The sequence below is a fragment of the Lagopus muta genome, chromosome 21 (assembly GCF_023343835.1).
Source record: "Lagopus muta isolate bLagMut1 chromosome 21, bLagMut1 primary, whole genome shotgun sequence".
Taxonomy (NCBI): Eukaryota; Metazoa; Chordata; class Aves; order Galliformes; family Phasianidae; genus Lagopus; species Lagopus muta.
This window is the reverse complement of record NC_064453.1, coordinates 2,165,110-2,187,534: the sequence shown is the minus strand read 5'-3', so window position 1 is coordinate 2,187,534 and position 22,425 is coordinate 2,165,110. Positions and strand designations below refer to the sequence as shown.

The 22,425-nt window shown below is 46.5% G+C and overlaps 3 protein-coding genes across 5 annotated transcripts; 1 reads left to right on the top strand and 2 right to left on the bottom strand.

Annotated features, from left to right (window-relative positions):
* Positions 1 to 768: 768 nt before the first annotated feature.
* Positions 769 to 9,684, bottom strand: CCNL2 (cyclin L2). 3 transcript variants are annotated; one of them, XM_048967406.1, is made up of 11 exons: positions 9,287 to 9,684; positions 8,582 to 8,656; positions 8,205 to 8,314; positions 7,809 to 7,929; positions 7,091 to 7,155; positions 4,115 to 4,214; positions 3,926 to 4,030; positions 3,580 to 3,721; positions 2,835 to 2,952; positions 2,662 to 2,754; positions 769 to 2,125 (listed from the first exon to the last, which is right to left on the bottom strand). In XM_048967406.1, exons 1-11 carry the CDS (start codon positions 9,605 to 9,607, stop codon positions 1,771 to 1,773), a joined length of 1,605 nt encoding a protein of 534 aa, XP_048823363.1. In that variant the 5' UTR covers positions 9,608 to 9,684; the 3' UTR covers positions 769 to 1,770. The 3 variants fall into 3 exon arrangements, with proteins under 3 accessions (XP_048823363.1, XP_048823367.1, XP_048823366.1); XM_048967410.1 differs by lacking the exons at positions 7,091 to 7,155; positions 7,809 to 7,929; positions 8,205 to 8,314; positions 8,582 to 8,656; positions 9,287 to 9,684 and adding an exon at positions 4,609 to 4,719; XM_048967409.1 differs by lacking the exons at positions 7,091 to 7,155; positions 7,809 to 7,929; positions 8,205 to 8,314; positions 8,582 to 8,656; positions 9,287 to 9,684 and adding an exon at positions 4,465 to 4,684.
* A 322-nt stretch (positions 9,685 to 10,006) lies between these two features.
* Positions 10,007 to 12,580, bottom strand: MRPL20 (mitochondrial ribosomal protein L20). The gene is made up of 4 exons (XM_048967418.1): positions 12,438 to 12,580; positions 11,544 to 11,654; positions 11,166 to 11,243; positions 10,007 to 10,502 (listed from the first exon to the last, which is right to left on the bottom strand). The coding sequence occupies exons 1-4, from the start codon at positions 12,522 to 12,524 to the stop codon at positions 10,329 to 10,331; spliced, it is 450 nt and encodes a 149-aa protein (XP_048823375.1). The 5' UTR covers positions 12,525 to 12,580; the 3' UTR covers positions 10,007 to 10,328.
* A 2,454-nt stretch (positions 12,581 to 15,034) lies between these two features.
* Positions 15,035 to 20,067, top strand: TMEM88B (transmembrane protein 88B). Its single transcript, XM_048967419.1, has 2 exons — positions 15,035 to 18,007; positions 19,795 to 20,067. Exons 1-2 carry the CDS (start codon positions 17,738 to 17,740, stop codon positions 20,062 to 20,064), a joined length of 540 nt encoding a protein of 179 aa, XP_048823376.1. The 5' UTR covers positions 15,035 to 17,737; the 3' UTR covers positions 20,065 to 20,067.
* Positions 20,068 to 22,425: the final 2,358 nt, after the last annotated feature.

The window sequence follows — 22,425 nt, the reverse complement described above, 5'->3', positions numbered from 1 at the left end:
TTTGTACTGCAATAAGTCTTAACTACTTTAATACTTTGACTTCTACTCAATGAATCACTTGGCAAGCCAGGTATGAAAACATTAGTTTCCATCTGTGTGCAAAGGTCAAGATAAAGCATAGAGTTTGCTGATGCAGGAACAGATTAAACAGGGAGCGACTCTGGCTGGAACCAGCCAGCACAGCTTCTCACTCGCATCCCTCTCCTACTCTGACTTCCTCATTACATTCCACAGCAGCATTCTGTTGGAACTCCAGAGCCCTTCCTGAATCAGCTGCCTGTCTCATCTGTTGCCTCTTCTCAGCTGACATGTAATCAGAAACAAGGTGGAGACTCACAGAATGACAGTTACCACTGCAAGGTGTCCAGAGAATAATTAATCTTTCCCCAGAATAAGAAACAGGGTCACCTACTGAAGCAAGTGATGACGCATTTAGGACAGGTAACTGTACTGTAGAAGTGGTAACTCCCATTAGGAGCACTGAAAGCTCTCATGAATCCCATGTTCCTCCAGAAAAGATGATGAAAATAGCAGGCAAGGCTCCTAGGAAGAGCTACTGACAGCTTGTAAGGTGTGAACAAGAGCACCTGATTTCAGCCCACCCCTCTAGGATGGCCCCAGCACAGCATCTATTGCATTTATACTCAACTCAGGTTAGCCATTAGTCTTCTACAATTTGTTACATCCCTTCAATTCAACACCAGATTTCTTCCTTCTTTACAAGTAGGCAGAGTGGTAGAGCTCTCAAGAAATTACTATGAAGTTCCATTAATATAAAATCAAATATTTTAATGAAATAAGGGAGCACGAGTGTAACAGCTCAGATATACCACTAGAACTGATACTACTGGGCTGTGGGGTTTTGGCTGCTTTAAAAAGGCTTCTCTTCAACAAGCATGCAGGTTGACAAACTACTAATTCTTCAGAGCATCAAAGATCCTGAGTAAAGAATTTCAAACCACTTGAAGTGTGTATATATAGGAAATGTCTTATGAGCTGGTGGCCTGCACACAGCATTGCACAGATAAAAAATATACTACTCTCAATACACAGAGCTAAATACTTTCACATTTATCAGAACTTTCTACACGAGTTTTTTTTTGTTTATAGAGTTCAAGTTTTGAATTTTCTGTATATATCTTTCACCTGTATTAAACAAATGCTTATTTACATTGTGGATAAAGTGTAAAGGCTAGTAAGGCCGTATTCCCATACTGTACTGTAACACTGCAAAATATATATACACATATATAACCTAATATAGGCATCAGTTCTAGAAAAGTCACCTTACATTTGTTCAACATAATTGAGTCAGTATGAAAAGACAGCTTTGTTAGCACCAAGCCACTCCAATGGTTTTTGTGAACCTCCTTGGGCCTTCTAATTCCACAGAAGGACCGTCCAACACAGCATTCCAGCTGAGGAATGCAGATCCTGCTGCAGAACTGGAAGGCCCAAGCAACACTCTACGTGCTACAGTATGCAGATTACTAAAGAGCAGGCAGAGGAGCATCCAGACAAGCTCTGCAGTTAGCAGTTGACCTCCAGAGTAACAGCCACAGAGCCAGATACCAGATGGAGTCCTTTTGTGACTGTATCCTGTTAGCATCTTTCCTTTGGATACATGACAGCAAGCACAGAATAACCAGTAACACAGACTTTACTGAGACCAAGTGGTTTACAAGCCAGGTTACCCCTATGCAGCAAAGGCCAAACGGGGAAGGAGGGCTCCGCTGCTCAAATTCCAAAGGAAAGAACCTCTCACAGCTCTCATCTCCTGTGCCTGCTGTGGCCAGGATGGTCTCTGTCATAACGATGAGCTGCTCGCTCGTAGGACCGAGAACGCTCGTGCCTGTGGTTCCTGTAGTAGTGACTCTTCTTCTTGTACTTCCCCGAGTGGTCGGAGCGCTCCCGGGATCGGCTCCTGGATCGGGACGAACTCCTGCTGCGTGATTTCCGGGCTTTGTGTGCTGTGTATTTATAGTCTTTGGATTTCTTGTAACTTCTCACCTTGGAAGCTTTGTAAGTCGAGCTGTGGTTGAATTGCCTGGGAGGAGAGTCGCTGCGGCTCCGGGAGCGGCTGTGAGACTTGGAACCACTGGACGTGGAGTAACTCTCACTTTTCCTACAGGAAGAGCAAGGACATGACATTAAGTCCAACAACTCTACATTGCTTCATTAACAGCTCCTAAAGGTCAGCACAGGAAACACGCTGACCCTCTGTCTGCATGAAGAGCCTCAGTCTGGAGAAGAGGAGCTCAGGGGAGACCTCACTGCACTCTACAACTTCCTGAAGGGAGGCTGTGGTGCAAAAGGGTCTGGCCTCTTCTCCCAGGCAAATAGTAGGAAACGGCCAGAAGTTATACCAGAGGAGGTTTAGGTTGGATATTAGGAGAAACTTTTTCTCTCAGAGGGTGGTCAGGCACTGCAATGGCTGCCCAGGGAGGTGGTGGAGTCGCCGTCCCTGGCAGTGTTCAAGAGGCGCCTGGATGAGGAGCTACGAGAGATGATTTAGTAGCTTGTGGTACTGATAGGAATGGGAGGGTGGTTGGACTGGATGATCTTGCAGGTTGTTTCCAACCTTGTGATTCTGTGTGATTCTATTTCTCAGGACTCCCTGAAGTTACCTTTCCACCACCTCAGTGCAGCAGCGCTCCATACCTGTGCTTAGGGGATGCAGATCTGGATGGTGACCTTGAATAACTCTGATCTCTACTCCCACTTCGACTTCTGCTTTCCCTGCTTTTCTGAACCCTGCAAGGGACAACAAACACAGTGAGTTTTGTTTAAAGTAACAGTGAGGAAAAGGTAAGTTTTTGTTATGCAAACCTTACCCATTTACTGGGCTATTGGAACCCGTTCTTTTTGCTCCTTCTGCTTTCCTTTTAGCATTCTTCATTGCTTGAACAGGGAGCGGGGAAGGTTTATTTCCTTTAGCCTCTTTTGGAGACTCTAGAAAAAGAAGCCTTTGTTACCTTGTTTTGAAAATGTGAATACTAACTGGAAGAGATAAGGATTGAAGCCTCACCCCACGCTGCATTCATTTTGCTTCTAACAATCCCTACTGCACCTACTGTGTTGTTCAGGTACATCCCTCTGTGCCAGAGCACACAGCTGCCCAAAAGTGGATCTGAAGAACCCCAAGTCAGGATTTAACCTGAAACATTTCCACCCAAATACTGCTATTACTGTCACACAAGGGAGTTAACTGCAATAGCAGCATATTGCCTTCAAAGCCACTTCACAAAAGAGAGGAATAATGAGCAAGAGAAACTGAGGACACGATCATCTGGAATGTAGCAGACCACAAGTTTCAGAGCTCTCACCCAGAAATATTACTTACCAAAGCTCCCACTCATATCTGTGCTGTATTTCTTTAGTATAACATGCCAACACTGACTATTAAGTTTACTGCCAAAACCACATACAAGCAAATCTCTCCCAGTACACAGTTAAGTTAGCTTTAGACTAACTTGAATTCAGTCTTCATATGCTTCAAGACTTTCAGAGTTGCAACACTATTCAAACTCTACCGTGAGAGCAGGAGAAAATATTCCAAACAACTCAACCACTGCTTACCATTTTTAGGTAGAGGGGAAAACCCTGATGTGTTATCCAGTACCGGGGCTCCTTCAGGTAGCAGACCTTTAGCTTGTGCTTTTGCCTCTTCAATTGCTAATTTCTTCTTCTCTATTTTACTTTCCAGGTCAGACAAATCAACCTGTAAGGTCAAGAGCCTTGCTTATAACACAGCTTTGTAAACTAGACTTTCCACTTACTCCTAGGACAAGGACCTAGACCCTGTGAGCAGCATGCTGTTCCAATAACACACCAAGCTTGCAGCTGGTGTCAAACAGGGTAAGGCTTTCCAACTCGCGTTTCAACTTGCTGTCTTTAGGGGACTCGTGATATGAAAGACACAAACCTTTTTCCTGGTATAGAGCTGCAAAATTTTTAAGCAGATTTCTTGTATCTCCTCTTCTGTTGTCCCAAAGAGTAAAAACCAATGTGGACGATTGGGAAGTGGAATCTGAAAGGGAGGGGAAGAGACACTCAGTTTTTGCTTCTACTAAAAGACCTAGCAAACTCAAAGTTAATGGAACCACAGGCTCACCTCCAACGTTCTAGCTGCAAGGTATATACATGCACAGGCAATGCTTTCTGGCTGAAATCTTACAAAGACATCTGTTCTCAGGCTATCATTCATGTAATTCCTGAAAGACAGGATAACAGAGTTGCAGAGCACAAGATCTTCCCTCCTGATGCCCCTCTGCATCTTCCCCCCGCTCCTCCCCCTACTTCTACAAGTTCTGCTTCTTTCTGCATTCAACTAGACTTCAATATTACATTCTTATAGATCTAAAAAAATAAAAAAGAAAAAAAAAATTGAATATTTTACTAAAAAAATAAAAGAAAAAAACCCTCAAGGGGAGGGATGTGTGATAGAAATTAAGTTTGACTGACTGGCTGCTGAAAATTCAGCTGTGAGATGAGAACCATTTTTAACTTCACTTTTCCTCCTGGATCTCTACTGGCCTGCTCTCATGCACTAGAGAGGATCTGCATGAAGACAACATACAACATAAGCTGAAGTACTCAGTTACAGACTTTTAGGTTCACATGTTTCTCTGCAATAGGGCTGAGCCCAGATGGTTTGAAAAGCAGCAGCTCCTGTGGCAGTTATCCCATGAAAATGAAGTCCACTTCAGCACACGTCAGCCTCCACTGAAGATTCAGGGGATCCATTCTCCATTCTCCTCTGGAAGCAGTGCTTTCCATCCTGAACAGAATTCTTCTCCATGCAAAAAGCAGGCATAGATGAAAGGTCTCTGGGAACATCAGTTCAGGAGAATGCTCAGTATTCAGGCAGATCTCCTCCTTGGCACATGAAACACGATTTCCAAATTGTCCAATGTCAATAATGTTGCTTAAAATGAATATTCACAGAATGAGAAAACTGTAAAATATTGCATATAATATTCCAGTCAGTACACTTGAAAATTATTCTTCTAAAGTCTTAAATACAAAGTAACTTCCTCTGAATCTGTCAGTTGAAGCCCTTAAGAAGATCTAGATTTTTGAGCACATATGTCAAGCAAAGTATCAGATGGGGAAAACAACAGGAAACAAAATCCTCAATATAGTAAGCTTTTTGAAAGTAGTTCTTATTAATGATGTGGGTACCATTATACAAGGATTCACCAGCCTCCAAGACATCCAAACCAGAGACCACAGTCTAGACACTTGCATCCATTTCACATGGGAGAGCTGAAAGGAACCTGAAGCTTTTAGATGTCAAACTCCCACCTGCTCTGCTTGTCTTGTTTTAGACAAGAGCAACTGCTGCCCCAGAGCAGTCATAACCACCAACTCATCTTTCTAGGAGAAAAGACCTTTAAAAGCCACTCATATTATACCACAAACACAAAATGAGGGAAGAAACCTCTTAGCAAACAAGAGTAGAAGAGTGGTGCTTCAAACATTAGAACTTTATATATGCTTTGCTTAACTTGCCAAGTTGAAAAACTTGACTGCTTCCAACCTCGGTCACTGTAAGCTTTCTGTGTGGGCTCAGAATCAGGTGTGTGAGGAAGTGAATCCTTGTCACAACGTATTAATGAATCCAAAAGGTAACGTTTAAAATGCACATTGCAAAAATAAAGGCAACAACTGTACTGGATATCCACCTGTTTTCAAGTACTGGAACCTACAAGCATCAGCACACAGATGTGTCACTGCAGCATCAGAAATGCTTCTCAAATGGGGTAATTTCCTCCCTCCTCCTCACTTACCCCTCCTTCCTTTGATAAAGAGTAGAAAACTGGAAATGAGTAATATGTAATTGACATCTGAATGCTTCATAGGTTACGCCAAGTTGAAGGGACCCACATGCAACAGTACTGGAATAATATGGAGTATGGATTTTCAAGTCCTAAATCAGTATCACATGATTTCTCTCATTTACAGATTGAAATTAAATTTCAGGTTTTTTATTCTGTTAAACCATATAGAGATGTATGAAATCCTACCTCCGTTTGCTCTTATCATTAAAAACACATTTTTTAAAACAGTTATAAGAATTTAATATTAAAAACCATTCGAAATATCAACCACCAAGTTATAAAACGTACAACAGTCAAGAAAAAAAGAAAAAAACACGATAAAAATAAGTTATACTTTAAGCACAAGAAGCAGTTGGCCAGTTACTATACTATCATGTGCATACCACCTGTCTAGAGTCAGCCTTCTCTTTGGAGAGCCTGCTTTGGTTTGACTGAAGACGGCAGCTATCCCTGCACCATAGCGCTTGGGCAGCAGAGGAGAAGTCTTAGTCACTTACCCTCAGAGGCTACCCTTTGATTAAAAGAGTACAGAAAAGAAAAGTCAAAACTGGTTCTCTGTACACAGGCCACAGTACCAGACAGTTCAGTCAGCAGAAATATGATCTTTGGATTCACACTATTTTTAAACCACGGCATGGTTCAGAAGCATCGCTGCTTAAAAGCGTTGTTTGTTTACGTTTAAGACCTGGAATTTCTCCTAAGCTTCCCATATCCAAGCAAATCTTTGCAGTAATGAAAGCAACGAGGCAGAGGACGTGTCTCGGTAACCAGGAATACAATGTGCTTATCCAGTCTTAGAAGCTGATACCTCGCATTATCCATAGGGATAAGAGAAATTTATCTGTGCTGAGATGTTTTGACGCACCTGTAATCAAACTCAGGCAATGGGAAAGGCCATTTCCCAGCCTGGCAGCACACTGACTACACAATTTTCTACAGAGAACAAGAAACAAACAAAATCCCAAGAGAACCATTTAACCACTCAATGTTTTCCCTTCAGCTGAAAGGTGAAAGCAGAGAGGAGGGTAGTGAGAAGTCAGGGCGGAAAGCTACCTTACCATTAAAACAGAGCCTCAAACTTAAGAGGCCGATCAACATTTGGGTAGCAGTTTGGGCACTCCAAGAAACACTGGAGCTGTCTGCTGTGGCCCACAATCACTTCTGAGCACTGCTGCCCAGAATACATCAAGTGACATATTTCTGCTACTGCCCCTGCTGGTCTCTTGTAACAAAGAAAATCAACTTACCATGAAGTCTGGACCAGGTGTTGGTTACGTTCACATTCTAATACCTGAAGGTACATAACGATTATCTGGAAGATATGGGTTATTGTGTTATTAACAAGAATCTTCAGAGCCACCTATATATCTCAGAGGGACATCCATGAGGCATCCAGTTTCCTTTCAAGTTCTAAAACACTCCACATGGGTGTTTGCAACATCGACCCACACAGCCTCTGCTTTCCAGTGCAGAAGCTGGCATGAGTCGACACACAACCAGATCTGACCTTCCTAGCTCTCCGTCTTCTGAGCTCAGTCATCATGCTATTCATCTAGAAGGCTCGTCTTCAAGCTAGGTATGTTCTCCTACACAACTCACGAGTCCTTTTTAGCTGTAACTTGGGAGAAAATATGGCTAGCTGCAATAAGTAACAACGGAAGCAGAACAACATTTGCAAAGAACAGCCCGACACGTTTTGTGTCCCTGGTGCATTCAGCAGGTTTTTCCTAGGTTTGAAAGGAAAGCAAGAGAATGGAAACTACTCTAATTGGAAAAGTTTATACTAGTCAACAAATGAGTGCAAATGCACAATGAATGATTAAGATGTCACGAGTAGCTAGCTGCATTGAATTACCTACTGTTCTCAGGAACAAACCACACAGCTCCCATGGAATTAAGCACCCAACTCAAAGCATTTGTATCACATGAAAAACTGAGCATGAAGTTAATGTACACAATACAAACCTTATGAGGATGCTTTACATGAACACAAAACCCCAACTCCTTTAAAACTCTTCTTTCTGCCTTAATAATTTGGTTCTTCAAGTTCACGTATTCTTGATCCAGTATTAGAGGTACAGGCTTTCTGCAAGACAATGTCAAATTTCAATGGCAAACTTAAACCCAAGGAGTTATTTATGCATGTTAAGTTGTGTTTGTGTAAAGCTAAGATACACCACCATTACTTCTAGTACCAAAAACCTTTATTTTAACTTGGTCAACTCCCCTTTCTCCTTAATGAGATCTTTTCAACACGGTCTCCAATTTATTAGACACAAAATGATACCAACATCAGCCAGCAAAGTCAAATAAATGAAATATAAAGCAAACACTCCAGATTATTTCCAAACCTGAGCTTACTTTTTCTCTCGCAGATGTCGGAGGCGATGGAACACATTAATTACATCCCTGATGCGCCTCGGTGCCTCCTCGATTTTGGATGCCAGATGAACACAGGCCATTGACACGTGCTGAAACAGAAATATTGCAAGAGACTGATACTTTGCTCAAATTGGAAGCTCATCTCCTTCAATAGCTTAAGGAGGGATAACAAGAGAAAACAGTGGTAAAAACAGGAAAACACTTCACAGAAATCACTAAACACCGTGCAGCTTTGCAAAGTTACATCAGTCTGTATTAGTTACCAATGCTCCGACCACATCCAGGTGGACAACCAGGTGAAACAGAGTAAAAATTAAGTCACTTTTCTAGCCATGCACATCATGTTTGTTTCTTACCTCCATGGAATGCTTTACAAAAGACTTGGTATAGAAGAAACGCTGAAATAGCACCTGTCCTGTAGCCATAGCAACCTAAGAAAGAAGCAGTCATAACAGGTGTTAATAAAGCCATTCCCAGGTCAAGAAAACAACACTTTGGGTGATTAGCAACAGGTTTAACGCCAAAATGAAGCTAATAAACAAGCTAGTTAAGCAGTATCTAAAGAAAAGGAGCATTGCTGTTGCAGTGGCAAATCAAATCACCTCAAATATTACCAATCTGAAGCCCCCAAACCTCCGCACTCAGAAGAGCCGAACATTGCCAGAAAAACAACAAATAAAACCAAAAGAAAACATCACAGGGTATTTCCTTAGGGGCAGGGAAGGAGCGTGACTCCAACACGGCTTTCCTCTTACAACTCGAGTACCTGGGAGTCCGCAGTCAGGGAAGTTTCGCTCTGAACCCACAGCAAAACTCATTCCGAGCGAATCCCACCAGGGCCACGCACCCCCAGCCCCGAGCCCGGCCTTAACAAAGCCCAACGGGGTTCCCGCCCCCGCTTACATCAGCGCTTCCTGCTGCCGCCCCCAATCCCTTCCGCGAGAGCCCTGAGGCTCGGCCCGGAGCCGTTCGAGGCCTCACGGTGCGCCGTTCCAAGCCCTTAACCCGGCCGGGCCGCCGCGAGGCCTGCGCGCCCCACCCAGGCCCGGACCGCGGCCTACCTGCGGGAGACGGAGCAGGATGCCGGCCGCCTGGATGAGCTCGCAGCCGGTGACGCGCAGCTCGGTCTCCGTGTCGGGGTCGAGGCCGCTGCTCATGGAGGGGGTGAAGCGCAGCGTGTGCTCGGGCAGCAGGCAGTTCTCCAGCGTGATCAGCACACCCGAGTACAGCCGGTCCCCGATCAGCACGGCCCCGGGGCCCGGAACCGGCGCGCCGCTCCCCGCTGCGGCGCCGCCCGCCGTAACGCCTACAGCGTGAGGCCCCGCGGGGCCGCCGCCCGTTACCGCCGCCACGGCCGCCGCGCTGCCTGACCCCGCCGCCATTTTGTGGTGCCGCCGCCTCGCCTGCCTGCGCTCTCCTTCTCCGCCGGGCGGCGCCTCGCCCTCAACGCTTCCCCCGCCCCTTTCTACTTCCGGCCACTTCCTATTGGCGGAACGCGACGAAGCGGTGTGCAGCTATTGGTTGAGCCGCCGCGACATCTGACGCTCTTTCGGGCAGCGTGACGCAGCTCTTGGGAATTTGAAGAGCGGAGTGGGCGGGACTTCCGGCTATGTGACTTCCGGCTACGGGGCTTCCGCCGTTAGCAGGGGCCCAGCAGCAGCCGGCGGACTTGTGCGCGTCCCGGTGCCAGCGGTTCTGTTGGGGCAGGGTTGTACGGTGTTGGGTTTTTTAGCTATCAAGTATTTTTTTTCCCCCTATTACAATGCTAGTAGTCACTCAGATTCTTTTTCCAATTTAATAATTGGAAATTGTTAATAAAAAAGTATCTTTATTAAGTCTTTAACAGCAGGTATGCGCACGCTATAGACATCTTAACATCAGAACTCCTACAGGTGTCAACACTGACACCAAACTCCTATTCTTAACACATCTCACGTGTAACAGAGGGGAAAATACAACTCACCCACGCAAACATCACGCCCTGCCCTTCCACCCTGCCACAATCATCACGGAGTTGTTCCACAGCTCTGACCTCAGCCTGTGAGCAGGTCTGCCCTGCACTACGAGTTCCTGCTCACGACGTCCATCCGCAGGTGCTGGATGTTAATAGTGGTGCACGATACGTGAAAATATCCCCTCTGGCTCCTTCCCGTCTCCCAGGGCGGCGAGGATACCTTCTTGTCTCCTCCTCTGGGCTAAGGCAGCGAGGGACTTGAATGTCTTTGGCTCATAAATGGCCAAATCAGCAATCATTTTCCTATTCAGCTCCACCTGGGTCTAAGTATAAGACGAATTGTTGGTTAAGTACTGTAATTTTTAGGAATAGCAACAACACTGCAATGCCTAGTAATTATCTGAGGTTTTAAGGCAAATCACCATTTTTTCCTACGCTGTACAGTTTTGGCACAACTAGAGAACTGTCAGACATGATTACTCAGTCATGGGTGTCTCCTTAAGCCACTAATTTCTGTCCTGACTTTCTCAAAAGTCTTTCCAATACACACTAAGAAGCAAAGAACAAATCTCTCACGTTCTAAACTGAAGAACTGCATGTTGGCTTCTTCTGAATCTTAACAGAGAACCTTAGAAAAATATCCTTCACTTAGAAGCAACGATGTCTACCAGAGTAAAAGGAGACTGAGAGAAACAGGATCAGGGCAGAGTTTAGTGCCTCAAGCGAGTACAATTCTCATAAGCACAGCTGGTTTCATTGCTAGGAAGGAGAACAGTGCTGGAAGAAGTTCAGTCTGACAGAGGGAGCTTTTCCACCCATGCTCTAAGCTGGTACTGCCTGCTCAGGCTCCCATTTGGACATCCCCACTCTTTCTCTTCAAGGACTGGCAAGTGGCAGCTGCACACTGAGTTTCTTGCTGTTGCAGACAGCAACCTTTTGATCTGTTTTGTCAAACTACATCTACATTACTCAAGCACCATCCTTACCTTAAACAGATTGCTTATGAAAGCTGAGTATTTCAAACCATGTTCAAGAGAAGCTGCTTCGATCCTAGTGATCCAGAGCTGAAAGTGTAAAAATTAACATATTGGGTGATAAAATATTATATAAATAAGCATTCTGTGATGTTGATCTGCTCACATCTAGTAAATTTTAACACATTCAGACCTTCATTTTTCTCAGTGCAACATACATCTCCACGAATGTGAGCTTTTTCAGATCACAGAGGGGTTACTACCTTAAATTCACAGCATTTTTCATGTTGGTAACACATTCTGAGAGACAATTCCCCCCAGAGAAAAGTGGCTCTATCAGTTCTGTGCTTTTCCTGTTACAATGTTTACAGATAACAGTTTGCTATTTACCGCTCTTAGGAACCTTTTCTTCTGTTTTCTGGCCTTCGTTGACTTCACAAAAGCTCTGGTAACATTTCGTACAGCCAACTTATAGCAGCGATTCTTCCTTCCACGAAAATGCTGAAATAAAAACAAGATGTTCTTGTTAACTTTAAAACTATTAAATCCTTCAGTAATGCTAATATATCCTTGTCTGCTCTTCAAACCCCTTCATAATAGGCTTCACAAGACACAACCATCAGCTAAGCCTGCAGCTGGCATATACTGCAAATATTCTTTCATCACTTTACAACTCAAAACTGAAAATTTGGTTCAGGATGAAACCTTTCAGTCCAGCAGGAGGGAGAGAAAAGCCGACATCACTTTAGGCTGTGGTTCCAGGTTGAGGGCAACTGGTGCTTTTGAACAACCTCTAAATCTTTATCATTCATCCCCATTCCTGCGCTACCCTCTCACTTTTGTCCCCAGGAATAGGACAAGACCCTCTGCTGGCACTGTCACCCCTGCATCATGACAGGCCATTGCCGTATGGTCAGTGGAATAACTGTCATCCCAAATAACTCACGCTGCTGCTGCCATCACTTAAAGGAACATTTCCCAGCTCAGTTCTGCAGCAAGCCGTACCTCTCGCCAGGATGCTAGCCTGCCCTTGGAAAAGGCTCTTCCCCAGCCGAACCACAGCTATCAGAACTTCAGTTCAAACCCCCAAATCAGCCCTTGCAGGCTGCTTCTCCCGTGCTGCTCACCCCTCCGGCACAGAACCCCCTGCTCCTCACGTGTGCTGAAGCAGCCCCAGGCCTCCAGCGCTATTCATACACCAGCGCCACGCAAAACGCTGATTCTTTTTTTTCAGCCGCCTTCAGGGATCCACGGGGACGAGCACCCGCGCCGTGCCGCACTCACCCGAGCATACTTGAGCACCTCCTGCACCCTCCAGAAGCGATCGGTCAGGCGGCTGCGCAGCCACAGCGGTACGCTCAGCACCACCATCTCCCCGCCGAGGGCACGGCAACGCCACACCGCCCCGGCTTCCGGGGCGGGCACTAAGGGGGAGGGCCCTGGTCCTTCCGCCTGCTGTGGACTCATCTAGGCCGCGTTTGTTCGGGCCGGGCTGGACCGCGCTGAACCGGGCTAGGCCTTGCCGGAACAAAGTAGGCCTCGCCGAACGGGGCTAGGCCGCACCGAACCAAAGTAGGCCTCGCCGAATCGGGCTAGGCCGCACCGGCTCAAATTAGGCTGCATCAGACCAAACTAGGCCGCGCCAAATTGGGCTAGGCCGCACCGAATCAAAGTAGGCCTCGCTGAATTGGGCTTGGCCACACCAGACCAAACTAGGCTGCACCAGACCAGGCTAGGCCGAGCTAGGCTGTACTGGACCAAACTAGGCCGCAGCAGGCCCAGCTGCACTGTGTGTCCCAGTCCCTGCTGCCCCTCTGGGATAACGAGGACGTGGAGCTGTCTGCTGGTTCCCCTTCTCTGCTGCTATGTCAACGTGCACATTTAATGATGGATTTTAGGGTTTCAGCCCCAGCTGGCTTCGTCTTGACCTGTTCAAGATTGGGATTTCACTGGGCGTGTCTCTTGCATGGGCGTTAAAAAGAATGATTCAGTTTGTGCTGAAGTGAGTTTAATAAATCTTAATTAAATGATCAAACCCAAAAACTCTCACTGTCTATGTTTAATCTTGGGTTTGCATGTTTAGTAAGTTCTTTTAACCCATCCTTAGCACTGGAGTCAGCCATTCAGCCCAGCTGGAGCGAGGCTTCCTGCATGCTGGGTTCCAATCACTGCCCAGATGTGGTGAGTTACCATAAGGAGGGCAAGTAATGTAGAACTCGGTGCTGGTGGTCCATCTTGCTGTGTTTGTGCACCATAAATGGTGAAAAGTGAAAAATTGCAAACTGACAAACCACAAGATGGGGCTGTTGTGATGGACTGCAGAAAAGTTGCTTAGTAGTGAGGGTCTGCCCTTAGAGATAACTACTGACATTAGCACACCACTCTGAGCACTTCAAAGCAATGATGCTCCTGTTAGTAACTGCTCCCTAAGTTACACCAAGGCACCTTTCCCACCCTGTGGAACTCAAACACAAGACAGCAGAAGTGATTTGGGTTAGGATTTGAGTTGCTTGATACAGTGTTTGCTGTCTTTCCGTGGCTTAAGTCTTGATCTGATTTTATTTCCTCTATTTCCTGCTGGCTATTTGTTTTTTTGCTTTTCACCCTCTGTGCGTGTCTTATCCTTTCTCAAGTTAGAGGGCTTAACTCAGACTTGAAAAAGACTAGATATTTGAACCAGGAGCTGCTGGCAGCCATTCACTATGCTGTGACTCTTCAGGAGCCTCCATGCCATTTGTCATATTTATTACATCCGATGCCATCTGTTTTCCTGCACAGATTCAGGGCTTTATTACCACCATGGCTGGCCTGTGCAATAACTGAATGCAGGATGTATGCTGTAGTTATTTCCCTGTGGACGTCTGGGTAGGTCTGTGCAGACATTTCACATTTTGCAGCTTGAGGGAAAGCTATTGGCTTCCGTTCTCCCCTAGGAGCCATTCAGCCTGAGAGAGTGGTGAGGAAATGGGTAGAACAAGATGAAAATGGGCTTTTCATACAATCTGACTGTTTTAAAGGTCATTCCTCCCTATATTTTTTCATCTCTTTCTCTCTCTTTCTCTCATACATGAATTCATTAGTAGAAAGGAGATAGGCTCATTTGTGGTCGTTGAAAAATGTTGACTCATGGGTCCGAAAAGACACAGAACACATGCAGGCTCTGTTCTCAGCCTTGCCACTGGCCTGCTAGCTGATAGAGCAAACAAATTCCCTTGTCACATGTGTGAAAGGAAGGGTACTCGTACTGCTCTTTGAATATCACGTCTGAAATTGCACTGGGCAAAACCTGAACGCTTGTACTAGGTATTATTCCAAGCCCGTGGTAGCACTCTTGCTTCAGATCTTTTGTCCCTCTCAATCTTAAATTATTCATTGCTACCATGAGCCTTTTGAAGAATGTGAACAATGAATTCTCTGTTTATGAAATGTCTTCGCTGTGCCCTGCACCGTCCATGCTAAGCAGATTTGCAACCCTTGTGTTTTTCCAATCTGATTTAGAAATCCTCTCGTGGCACAGCTGGGAAATCATTCCAGGATGCGCTCAAAGAGAAGTTTCACTAGCAGTCACTTAGAAGGTTTTCACAGTTTGTTCTCTTCCTCCCAGGAAAGCGGCTGTCCAAACAGAGGTGCTCCTGGGCTTTGCAGTTCTGTTAAAATAGAAATCGATCTGTCAGCTGAAGTGCTTTTGAAATCGATTTAATGTTTTTTATTACATCGCACAGTTTTCAAAAATATTTCAGTGCCTGACATTCAGAAATGAAAAGGACCGTTTTCAGGTTTGACAGACAGCTTTCTTTTATTGTTTTTTTTACTTACAATTCAGAACCTGGGTAAGTTAGTTTATAATCAGCTTAGATAAGGAACAAATCAGGCTGCAGGCTGATGGCAGGGCCTATTTTTAACATTCCCCTCCTCACCTGGCACATCAGCTTTAATTTTTTCTTCGCTGTGAGAGCTCAACAGATGGAATAAATAACAACAAACAAAACAGATGTCACCTTCAGCACTACAGCTAAGCAAATAAAATGACTCAAGAAGAATCTAGCTGAAGTCATTCCTGGTAAGGAGCAGCACAGCTGCCCAGTGCTTCGTGTGGAGAGTGGGTTTCCCAAGTGATGCTAAGTCCTCCCCTATTGCTGCCTCCAGGTGAAGGGAGGTGAACTTCCCTGCAGTTAGGAAACACCAAGCATGGAACGCAGCCAGTTGGAACATACCAGGGGAATGGCCAGCATTCAACCCTTTGGGTGAAACAGGCATGGTACAGAGCACAAGAAGCAAAGTGAGTTCCCTTGCTGTGTCTGGCCATTGTGTCCGTGGGAGATCTGGAAGGCAGTCCAGAGAAAACACACTTCGTGGAAGGAATGAGGAGAAGCACATGGCTGGAGAATGCCCAGGAAGCAGAGTGTGTCCCTTCAGGAACAGATGGGACTAGCTTGCGTGCAGAAATGTGCCTGCTGTTGTTTGTTCCCTGCTGTATTGCAGGAATAAATGACTCTTGTGCCACTTCATAAATAAACAGGATTATACTGGAGATAGTGGCTCCCTTTTTCATTTCCTCCTTTCCAAAACATCATAAGGAAGCTAGGATTTTGCATAATTAATAAACCTTTCGGCAATTAGGCCTGAAAAGACCCTTTGTATCTCAAAGCAGGGCAGTGAGAGATGTGCAGCTGAAGATTCATCCAGGACCTGAGGAACCAAATCTGTGCTCATGGAAGTGAGACACAGGCTGTGACCCTCAGGCTGATTTCTCAATTTCACCTTGCCTTGCTGTTCTTCAGGGTGTGTCAATGGTAAGGACAGAACAAGGTGTTCTTTGGCTGTGAGGGTTTGTGCTCTTAGTATGGATGCTGCACCTTACTTGTGAGCTGCGCTCAAGTGCAGACTGGTTAGGGGAATTTTTATCACTAGATGTTCATGAGGTGAAGCTCCTGAGACTTCTGAATGCTGGATAGGTTTAACAAGAAGAGCCGTAGAAAAATAATGAAGTGGTAAGTGAATCAACTAATAATTGTAATAGCTAGGAGAACTGCATAACAAATGTGGATGGTGCCGAGCTGTTTTTAAAACTCCTTACTTGTTTCATAAGGCTTCCTTTTTGCTGGTATTTGAAATCAATACCAATTTTCTCACACCTCTCTTCAATCCACTTGAGTCTTCAAGCCTACACTTCAGCGCTGATTACGTGTGGCAGACTGCAAATGGTCTCAGGATGTCTCACTTTGTACAAACAGTATTTGACAGTCCTGAGCCTGAGGAGGGAAGGTACTGGGAGAACTGGGAGGCTTCCTGAACGAGCCTTCCTTCAATTCAAGCACCACAAACACGGCTTGAGCAGTCTCTCAGCCCTTTCCTAGTGCAGAATTTCTCTAGGAAGTAGCACCAAATGGAAGATAGGACTCCTGGATTGCTTTCCTGCTGTGCTGAGCTCTGCCTTCTGGTAAGACCTGTGCACCTCCTGGAAGAAAGTTTTCTTCCTCCTGCACAAGTGAATTCATCTGAAAGGTGACATAAATGCAGAGATAGCAGTGATTTCTTAAATAACATTCATCAAATCAGGGAGGTAGAATAAGTGATCATTACTCTGCCCTCAGCACGAGAGTACATCAGTGTGCTCTGCAGACAATAACAGTGGCGAGCGCAGAGAACAGAAGGTTTCTAAGCTATATAGTGATTATTATCAATTACTATAAGGCATTTTAATCTAGAGAGAAAACGTAGAAAATGAATCACGGGCAGAATAATAATTTCAGTTTGAAAGAGACCGTCTTGCCCTGGGAATGTATGGTTTGAGTGTGGCTCCTGGGTGCTGTGTGCTAAATCACTTGTGAGGCAGATGTAAGTGATTGGCTGGCACAGAAAGCAGCTTCAGAAGCCACACTGTAAACAGAGCAGTGCTGCGAGGCTCTGAGGAAGGCACTGCGTGCATTGGAGCACTGTGACAGCGGGGAGCAGAGAGCACTGAGACCACACACTGCTCCCATCTCTGCTTCCATCTCTGCCTGCTGTGGGCAAGGACTCCATCAAGGCAGAGGGGAGGGCAGCTCTGCTTCATTATCATCCCCGGGCACTTTGTTTGGATGAGAGTTGAGAAGGAATATTTCCATGGGTACGGGATGAGAAGCACGGAAAGGTGATTTAAAGTCGACGACCTGTCTGGAGGTGCTGGTGTTGCTGGCAAACAGCAGTGCTAAGAGTTGGAGGAGGAAGATGAAGCCAGGTGCCCTCCTGAACTGAGCTACCTATCAAAGCTGAGAGCAACTGGTGGGGACCTCTTGGAGTCGGACTCCTGGAAAGAACAACGGGAATTCAGGGGTGCCATGGATTCAGAAGCAGAACTATAGCTGTTGCCAAGCTGCCTTAAAACTGGGATCAGGACACTACTGGAAAACAACCTAAGAAGGAACAATTTGTCCTGGGAAAGCAGGTGGCCAAAAGATCATTCCTTCCTTGCTCCATTACGCTCTCTGGCTGTGTTCTTGTCCATATGTGCAAGGGCTAGGAAAAGCCTAGGCAATCTGTGGCCAAAACAAAAGAAACCACTTTGAAAAAGGTTTGGGTTTGATCAGCAGCATTCTTGCAACATGGCTGACCAGGAGACCGAGGACTTAGCAGCAGAAAGCCTCTTGGCCAAGTCTAAGATGCATCCCAGTCTCCCACCGTATGACATGGATGACCAGCTCCTTCCCCGGGAGCCACGGAGCACCTGCGGCTGCTGGGCATGGGCTCTGCTGATAGCCACCATGAACCTCTTAGTCTTTTTCATCAACTTGCTCCTGATGCTTGTTATCTTCACCATCGTGTTGCTTCCCACCATTGTGGTCGTCTACTTTGGCTTCCAGTGCCACTCTCGGGTAAGTAAGTTTGCTCCATTTGGAATGGAAGTTTGAGTAGGGAAAACTAAAGGGCAAAAGAGCTCTGGTGGTGTTTGCTACTTTCCATTTAAGTAACCTTTCCCCAGTGATTGACATATTTGATCTTCCTAAAAAATAATTCAGCGTTAATAAAGCCTAGCAGTATCTGTAATCCCTCTTATGCCTGTATACAGATTCAAATGTTTCTGTACAGTTTCTCACTTGTAACCAGTATATTTGCTTGGTCAGGAAGGGCTCTGGCTGTGCCTGCTCCATGTTGTTGCTATCCTCTGAATTTCATTATTCCAAGAATACCTATGAATTTCCTCTTATGTTTCCATAAATATGGTTGGAATCTGTTGATTAAGTGGATGGCAAGAAACAATTTCACCAGCAGCAGCTCTTAGAGCAGCTCCATCTGGTTTCTCTTGCAGGTTACCCAGCGTTAGGAGGGTTCTCTTCCTGCTTTGGGGAGGGAAAAAACAAACCCTGCAATACTTCCTCCCAGGAGGGAGAACAGGCTCCAAAAATAGATGCTGTTGGCCACCCCATTCCACAAAATTGGAACAAAGGGAAGACTTTGAATCTTCTCAAAATTACATATTTACCTGAGAAACATAAAAGGAGAAGTTTGTTGTTGTTTTTTTTTCCCCCCACCCTTCTTAATGAAATCTGTGCATCCCTCTAGTCAGCCAAATCCTTGGGACCTCTGAGTGAGCAGATCCTGGAGTGAGAGGTAATGTTTCAGCACACAGACCCTTGGCTCTTCGCAAAGAGACAATTGGGATCACTGGCCTTTTGGAAGACCCCAAACTACCCCTTGTACACGCAGGGCTCTGCTTGATGGCTTTGGGCTCTGAGGAGCAGCAAAAGGTTTTTGAGTAAAGCAGAGTACATCAGTCCTGAAAGCAAGTGCTGTTAGCTGCAAGGAGTCTTTTAACTCAGACTCATCTTTTAATAGATGTAGATGGGGAATGCTGCAGGATGGCTTGACAAGAGCAGCCCTTTGTCCTCAGGCTATTGCTGTTCTCTGCCTTCCTCGTAGCCAGAGGCTGATTTCTGCACTGCAGAGCCATTAGATGGATTTATTTATTTTTTTGAATGTGATTGTGCTGCTTCTACTGCAGAAAGCATATAGAGAAAAGAAAGGAGGCTGGGGGGGTGAGGGGGGGTGAGGGCTGCCCATGTCATTTGTTAGCACAGAACCAGTGAGTGGCTTGGCCTCATGCTGCTGCTGCCAGCAGGAAAGCAGGGCTGTAAGCCCCAGAACCAGCACTGTGCTGAGTGCCCTACAGCAGCACGGGGTGAGCAGGACCTCTCAGCAGGTGTTGAAGTGCTGAGAGATCCAAATATGCACACGGTGGTGTGTAGAAGATGGAGCACAGAGTAGGCTTGGGAATCTGCAGCCCACCAATCTGTCTGCAGGACCCAACATTTCTGCTGCATTTGATTTACTTAGCTGTAATTACCAGCATGTTGTGCCACCCACGTCGGTGCAGCAGCGGGAGGCCTTTTTGTTTGGTTCCCAGATATCAAATGCTAAGGCGTGCTATTATGGATAACTTAATAAAGATGGTTTCCTGCTTCAGGAGCAGTGTGGCACTCTTGTCTCACGGCGATGCCCGAGTAATTGAAAGCCTGATTAAAGTGTTGTCAGTCATATCATGTCGCTTGAGGACTGCAGAGGGAAGAGCAGCCGTGCCTCACTGGGACTGAAACCCAGGGCTGCTTTGGTCCCTGCCCCTATCCACCAGCTGCTCTGTGACAAACTCCCTGTGTTCCCACAGGTGCTGCACTCCACTGCCCGCTACTGCAGAACCATCCTGGATGACAACAGCTCCTCGGCCCTCATCATCCTGGGCTTCGTCATCATGTCACCCCTCATCGTGGTGGCCATGGCCACCTACTGCAGCCTGGCCAGGCGCCTTCGCCTCCTCATGTGCTTCCAGCCGTGCAGCCGGGCCCTGTACAAGGGTGTGAAGTGGCGCTGGTATGAGGAGGGCGGTCTGTGCGGCTGTGCCAGGGGCTGCAGCCCCCATGTCAAGGCCTGGGTCTGAGCCAGAGGCCCCATCCCACCCAGTGTGCCCTTCTCCCTTATCCTCACCCTCCCCACTGCCTCCCAGCATCACCCTGAGACCTCTGCGGAGCAGTGCTCGTTGTGAGCAAGAGAAGTGTCATGAGCCACCTCCTATAGCTTTGTCTATATCATAGTAGATTGCTGCTCACCACCAGGGAGAGATTGTCAGTGCAGCTCCTTGGTGTTAAAAACAACATGCAGCAGAATTCCTCCAGGACCTGCTGTGCTCATGGCAGCTCTATTTCCAGTCTTGACAGCATGGTCACAGAGGTCTCCTTGGGTTTGGCTGCTGCTGGGAAAGCATCCAGCCATAAGGAAGCAGCTGGGGTTTCTCAGTGCTGGGCAGCCCCAACCTCTGTAGGTCACTGCTTCTGCGGTGCTGGAGATCTGCAGAGTTCCTACGCACCAGATGTTCTTCCCCAGTTAACAACCCCTCTTTCCCATAGCCTATAGCAGTGCTATGCTTGTTTTCCTGTCCCCGAGCCAGGTTGTTGGGCTGGCTGCAGATATACGCAGTTCTTTGGGTCTGTCCCCTTCCAGCTGCTGATCTGAAGTGTGCTTGTCTGGTGATAGCTGGTGGGTATTAACCTGCAAATCATTCTTTGTCCTTAGCTGTGGTTTTGGTTCAGCTCCGTTTTAAGGCTCCTTGCAGGACGAGCTGGAGATCTCTAGTGGCCTCAGGGTCACTGCAGGCTCTTCCAGGGCTGGGTGAGAGATTTCAGAGACAGTGCCTTGCTCTGAGACACCTGGATGTAGCATGAGTGCTGCACAATCCAAAGAGTGGATGTGAGAAGGTATGGCAGCTGGGTGTAAGCATGTGATGCTCCAGGTGGTCCTGCTGGAGTAGGTTTGGACCAGATGATCTCCAGAGGTCATCCCCAGCTGTGCTGTGATGTTTCCCTTTAAGCACTGATGGTTTCAGGCACGGCATCAGTGGGGCTGTGTGCTGCTGACTGCTGCAAGCTCCGTGCTCCCCCCGCTGCTCTTCCTGTCTGCCAACTATTGCCATTGCTATGTCTGAATAAAGATCATGCCGAATCTCCACTGGAGGAGTTTCTGTTCTGTCTCATAGTACAGGCTGCACCGGAATCAGCTGGCTGCAGCCCATTGCAAACTCTTGTTCTATCCTCAAATAATCAGTGATGGCTACAGATGAAAGTGGATTGGATTGTAGCACGGGCTGGTACTCAGCCCAGCCACCAAACAGATGGGGACAGGGAAAGCTGGATGTGAATCAAAGCTGGAGCTTTGAGCAGTTAGAGCCATTGGTTGGGGCTTTGGCCATTGTGCCGCTTTGCGATGGTAAGAGGCTGAACTCTGGACTCCAGCAGAGCTCTGTGCTGTTGGCCAGCAGTGTAATATATCAGCTTTGCTGGCTCCCTCCGAATGTACAACTGAGTGTTCTGCCAGCCCTTGTCACCATTTAGCCCATTCTGGCAGCTGAAGCAAACCAGTCCCAGCTAAATCACTTTCACAGTGCTTCAGGTGAAACTGCTCCGATATGTCTCATTTACAGCTCAAATTACTGCTGAATGCTTCTGTGTACTGAGTGAACAAGACTGTTCCAGCCCATAGCCTGAATGGTTGGAGGAACACAGATTTTTGCATTTTAAGGCTTTTTCTATTGTTACAGGACTCTGCAGGGTAGGAGCACAGACTAAACTGCCTTGCTTTTTTCCTGGTCTGACTTGCGACCTGAAATCACTTCCCAAGGTGCAGAACCTGACCAATAACTCTGCTGGAAGTCCCCTTACACAGCTCCATATGGTTGGTAGGGCATCTTGCAGAATATCATACAGTGTCTATGCATCAGAGAACTCCCTGGACTATAAAGGAAGAAACACCTGCATTCTGTTTTCAGCTGGAGCCACTTCTCTGCATCACAGCAGATCTTGGGGTAAGCTCTACCTCAGGGAAGCCCTGGTGCAGCAAAGCATGACTACAGCACAGCAGTGAGACTGCAGCCCTGAGATCTCTGTCCTTAGAACAGAGGCACCCTTGATGTCTTCTGCCTTGGGGCAGCTGTGCCAGCTGGGGACTGCGCCTGCAGGAGGCTGCTGTGTGTGCTGTGCATGTGCTCCTCAAACCCTCACATGGGCTTTGTTCCGGAGTTCAGCACAGCTGAGCCTGGCATCCTTCTGAAGAGGAAGGCAATTTTCTTGTTTTCTTTAAAATCAAGCCTCTGGTCTGATAAGAGGCTACAAGGATTTTGAGCCAGAAGTATTCATTTTCTCAGTGTTCATTTCCAAGATAAAAAAATATATATATATATCCAGAAAGAGCTGAAGGTACCAACAGTGAGTACCAAGCAGGCAGCTTACCTTGAGCTGAATGTATCCCC

Bases quoted from the DNA above. Each gene is read 5' to 3' on its own strand.
- CCNL2 (XM_048967406.1), bottom strand. From the start codon at position 9,607: ATGGCGGCGGGGTCAGGCAGCGCGGCGGCCGTGGCGGCGGTAACGGGC. The intron at 8,315-8,581 runs GTAAGAAACAAA...TTTCTGTTTCAG, and splicing joins TTGTAAAGCATTCCATGGAG to CACGTGTCAATGGCCTGTGT. The intron at 2,755-2,834 runs GTAAGGTTTGCA...TGTCCCTTGCAG, and splicing joins TCCAATAGCCCAGTAAATGG to GGTTCAGAAAAGCAGGGAAA.
- MRPL20 (XM_048967418.1), bottom strand. From the start codon at position 12,524: ATGGTGGTGCTGAGCGTACCGCTGTGGCTGCGCAGCCGCCTGACCGAT. The intron at 11,244-11,543 runs GTAAATAGCAAA...TTACACTTTCAG, and splicing joins AGAAAAGGTTCCTAAGAGCG to CTCTGGATCACTAGGATCGA. The intron at 10,503-11,165 runs GTAAGGATGGTG...TCTTATACTTAG, and splicing joins TCATAAGCAATCTGTTTAAG to ACCCAGGTGGAGCTGAATAG.
- TMEM88B (XM_048967419.1), top strand. From the start codon at position 17,738: ATGGCTGACCAGGAGACCGAGGACTTAGCAGCAGAAAGCCTCTTGGCC. The intron at 18,008-19,794 runs GTAAGTAAGTTT...GTGTTCCCACAG, and splicing joins GCTTCCAGTGCCACTCTCGG to GTGCTGCACTCCACTGCCCG.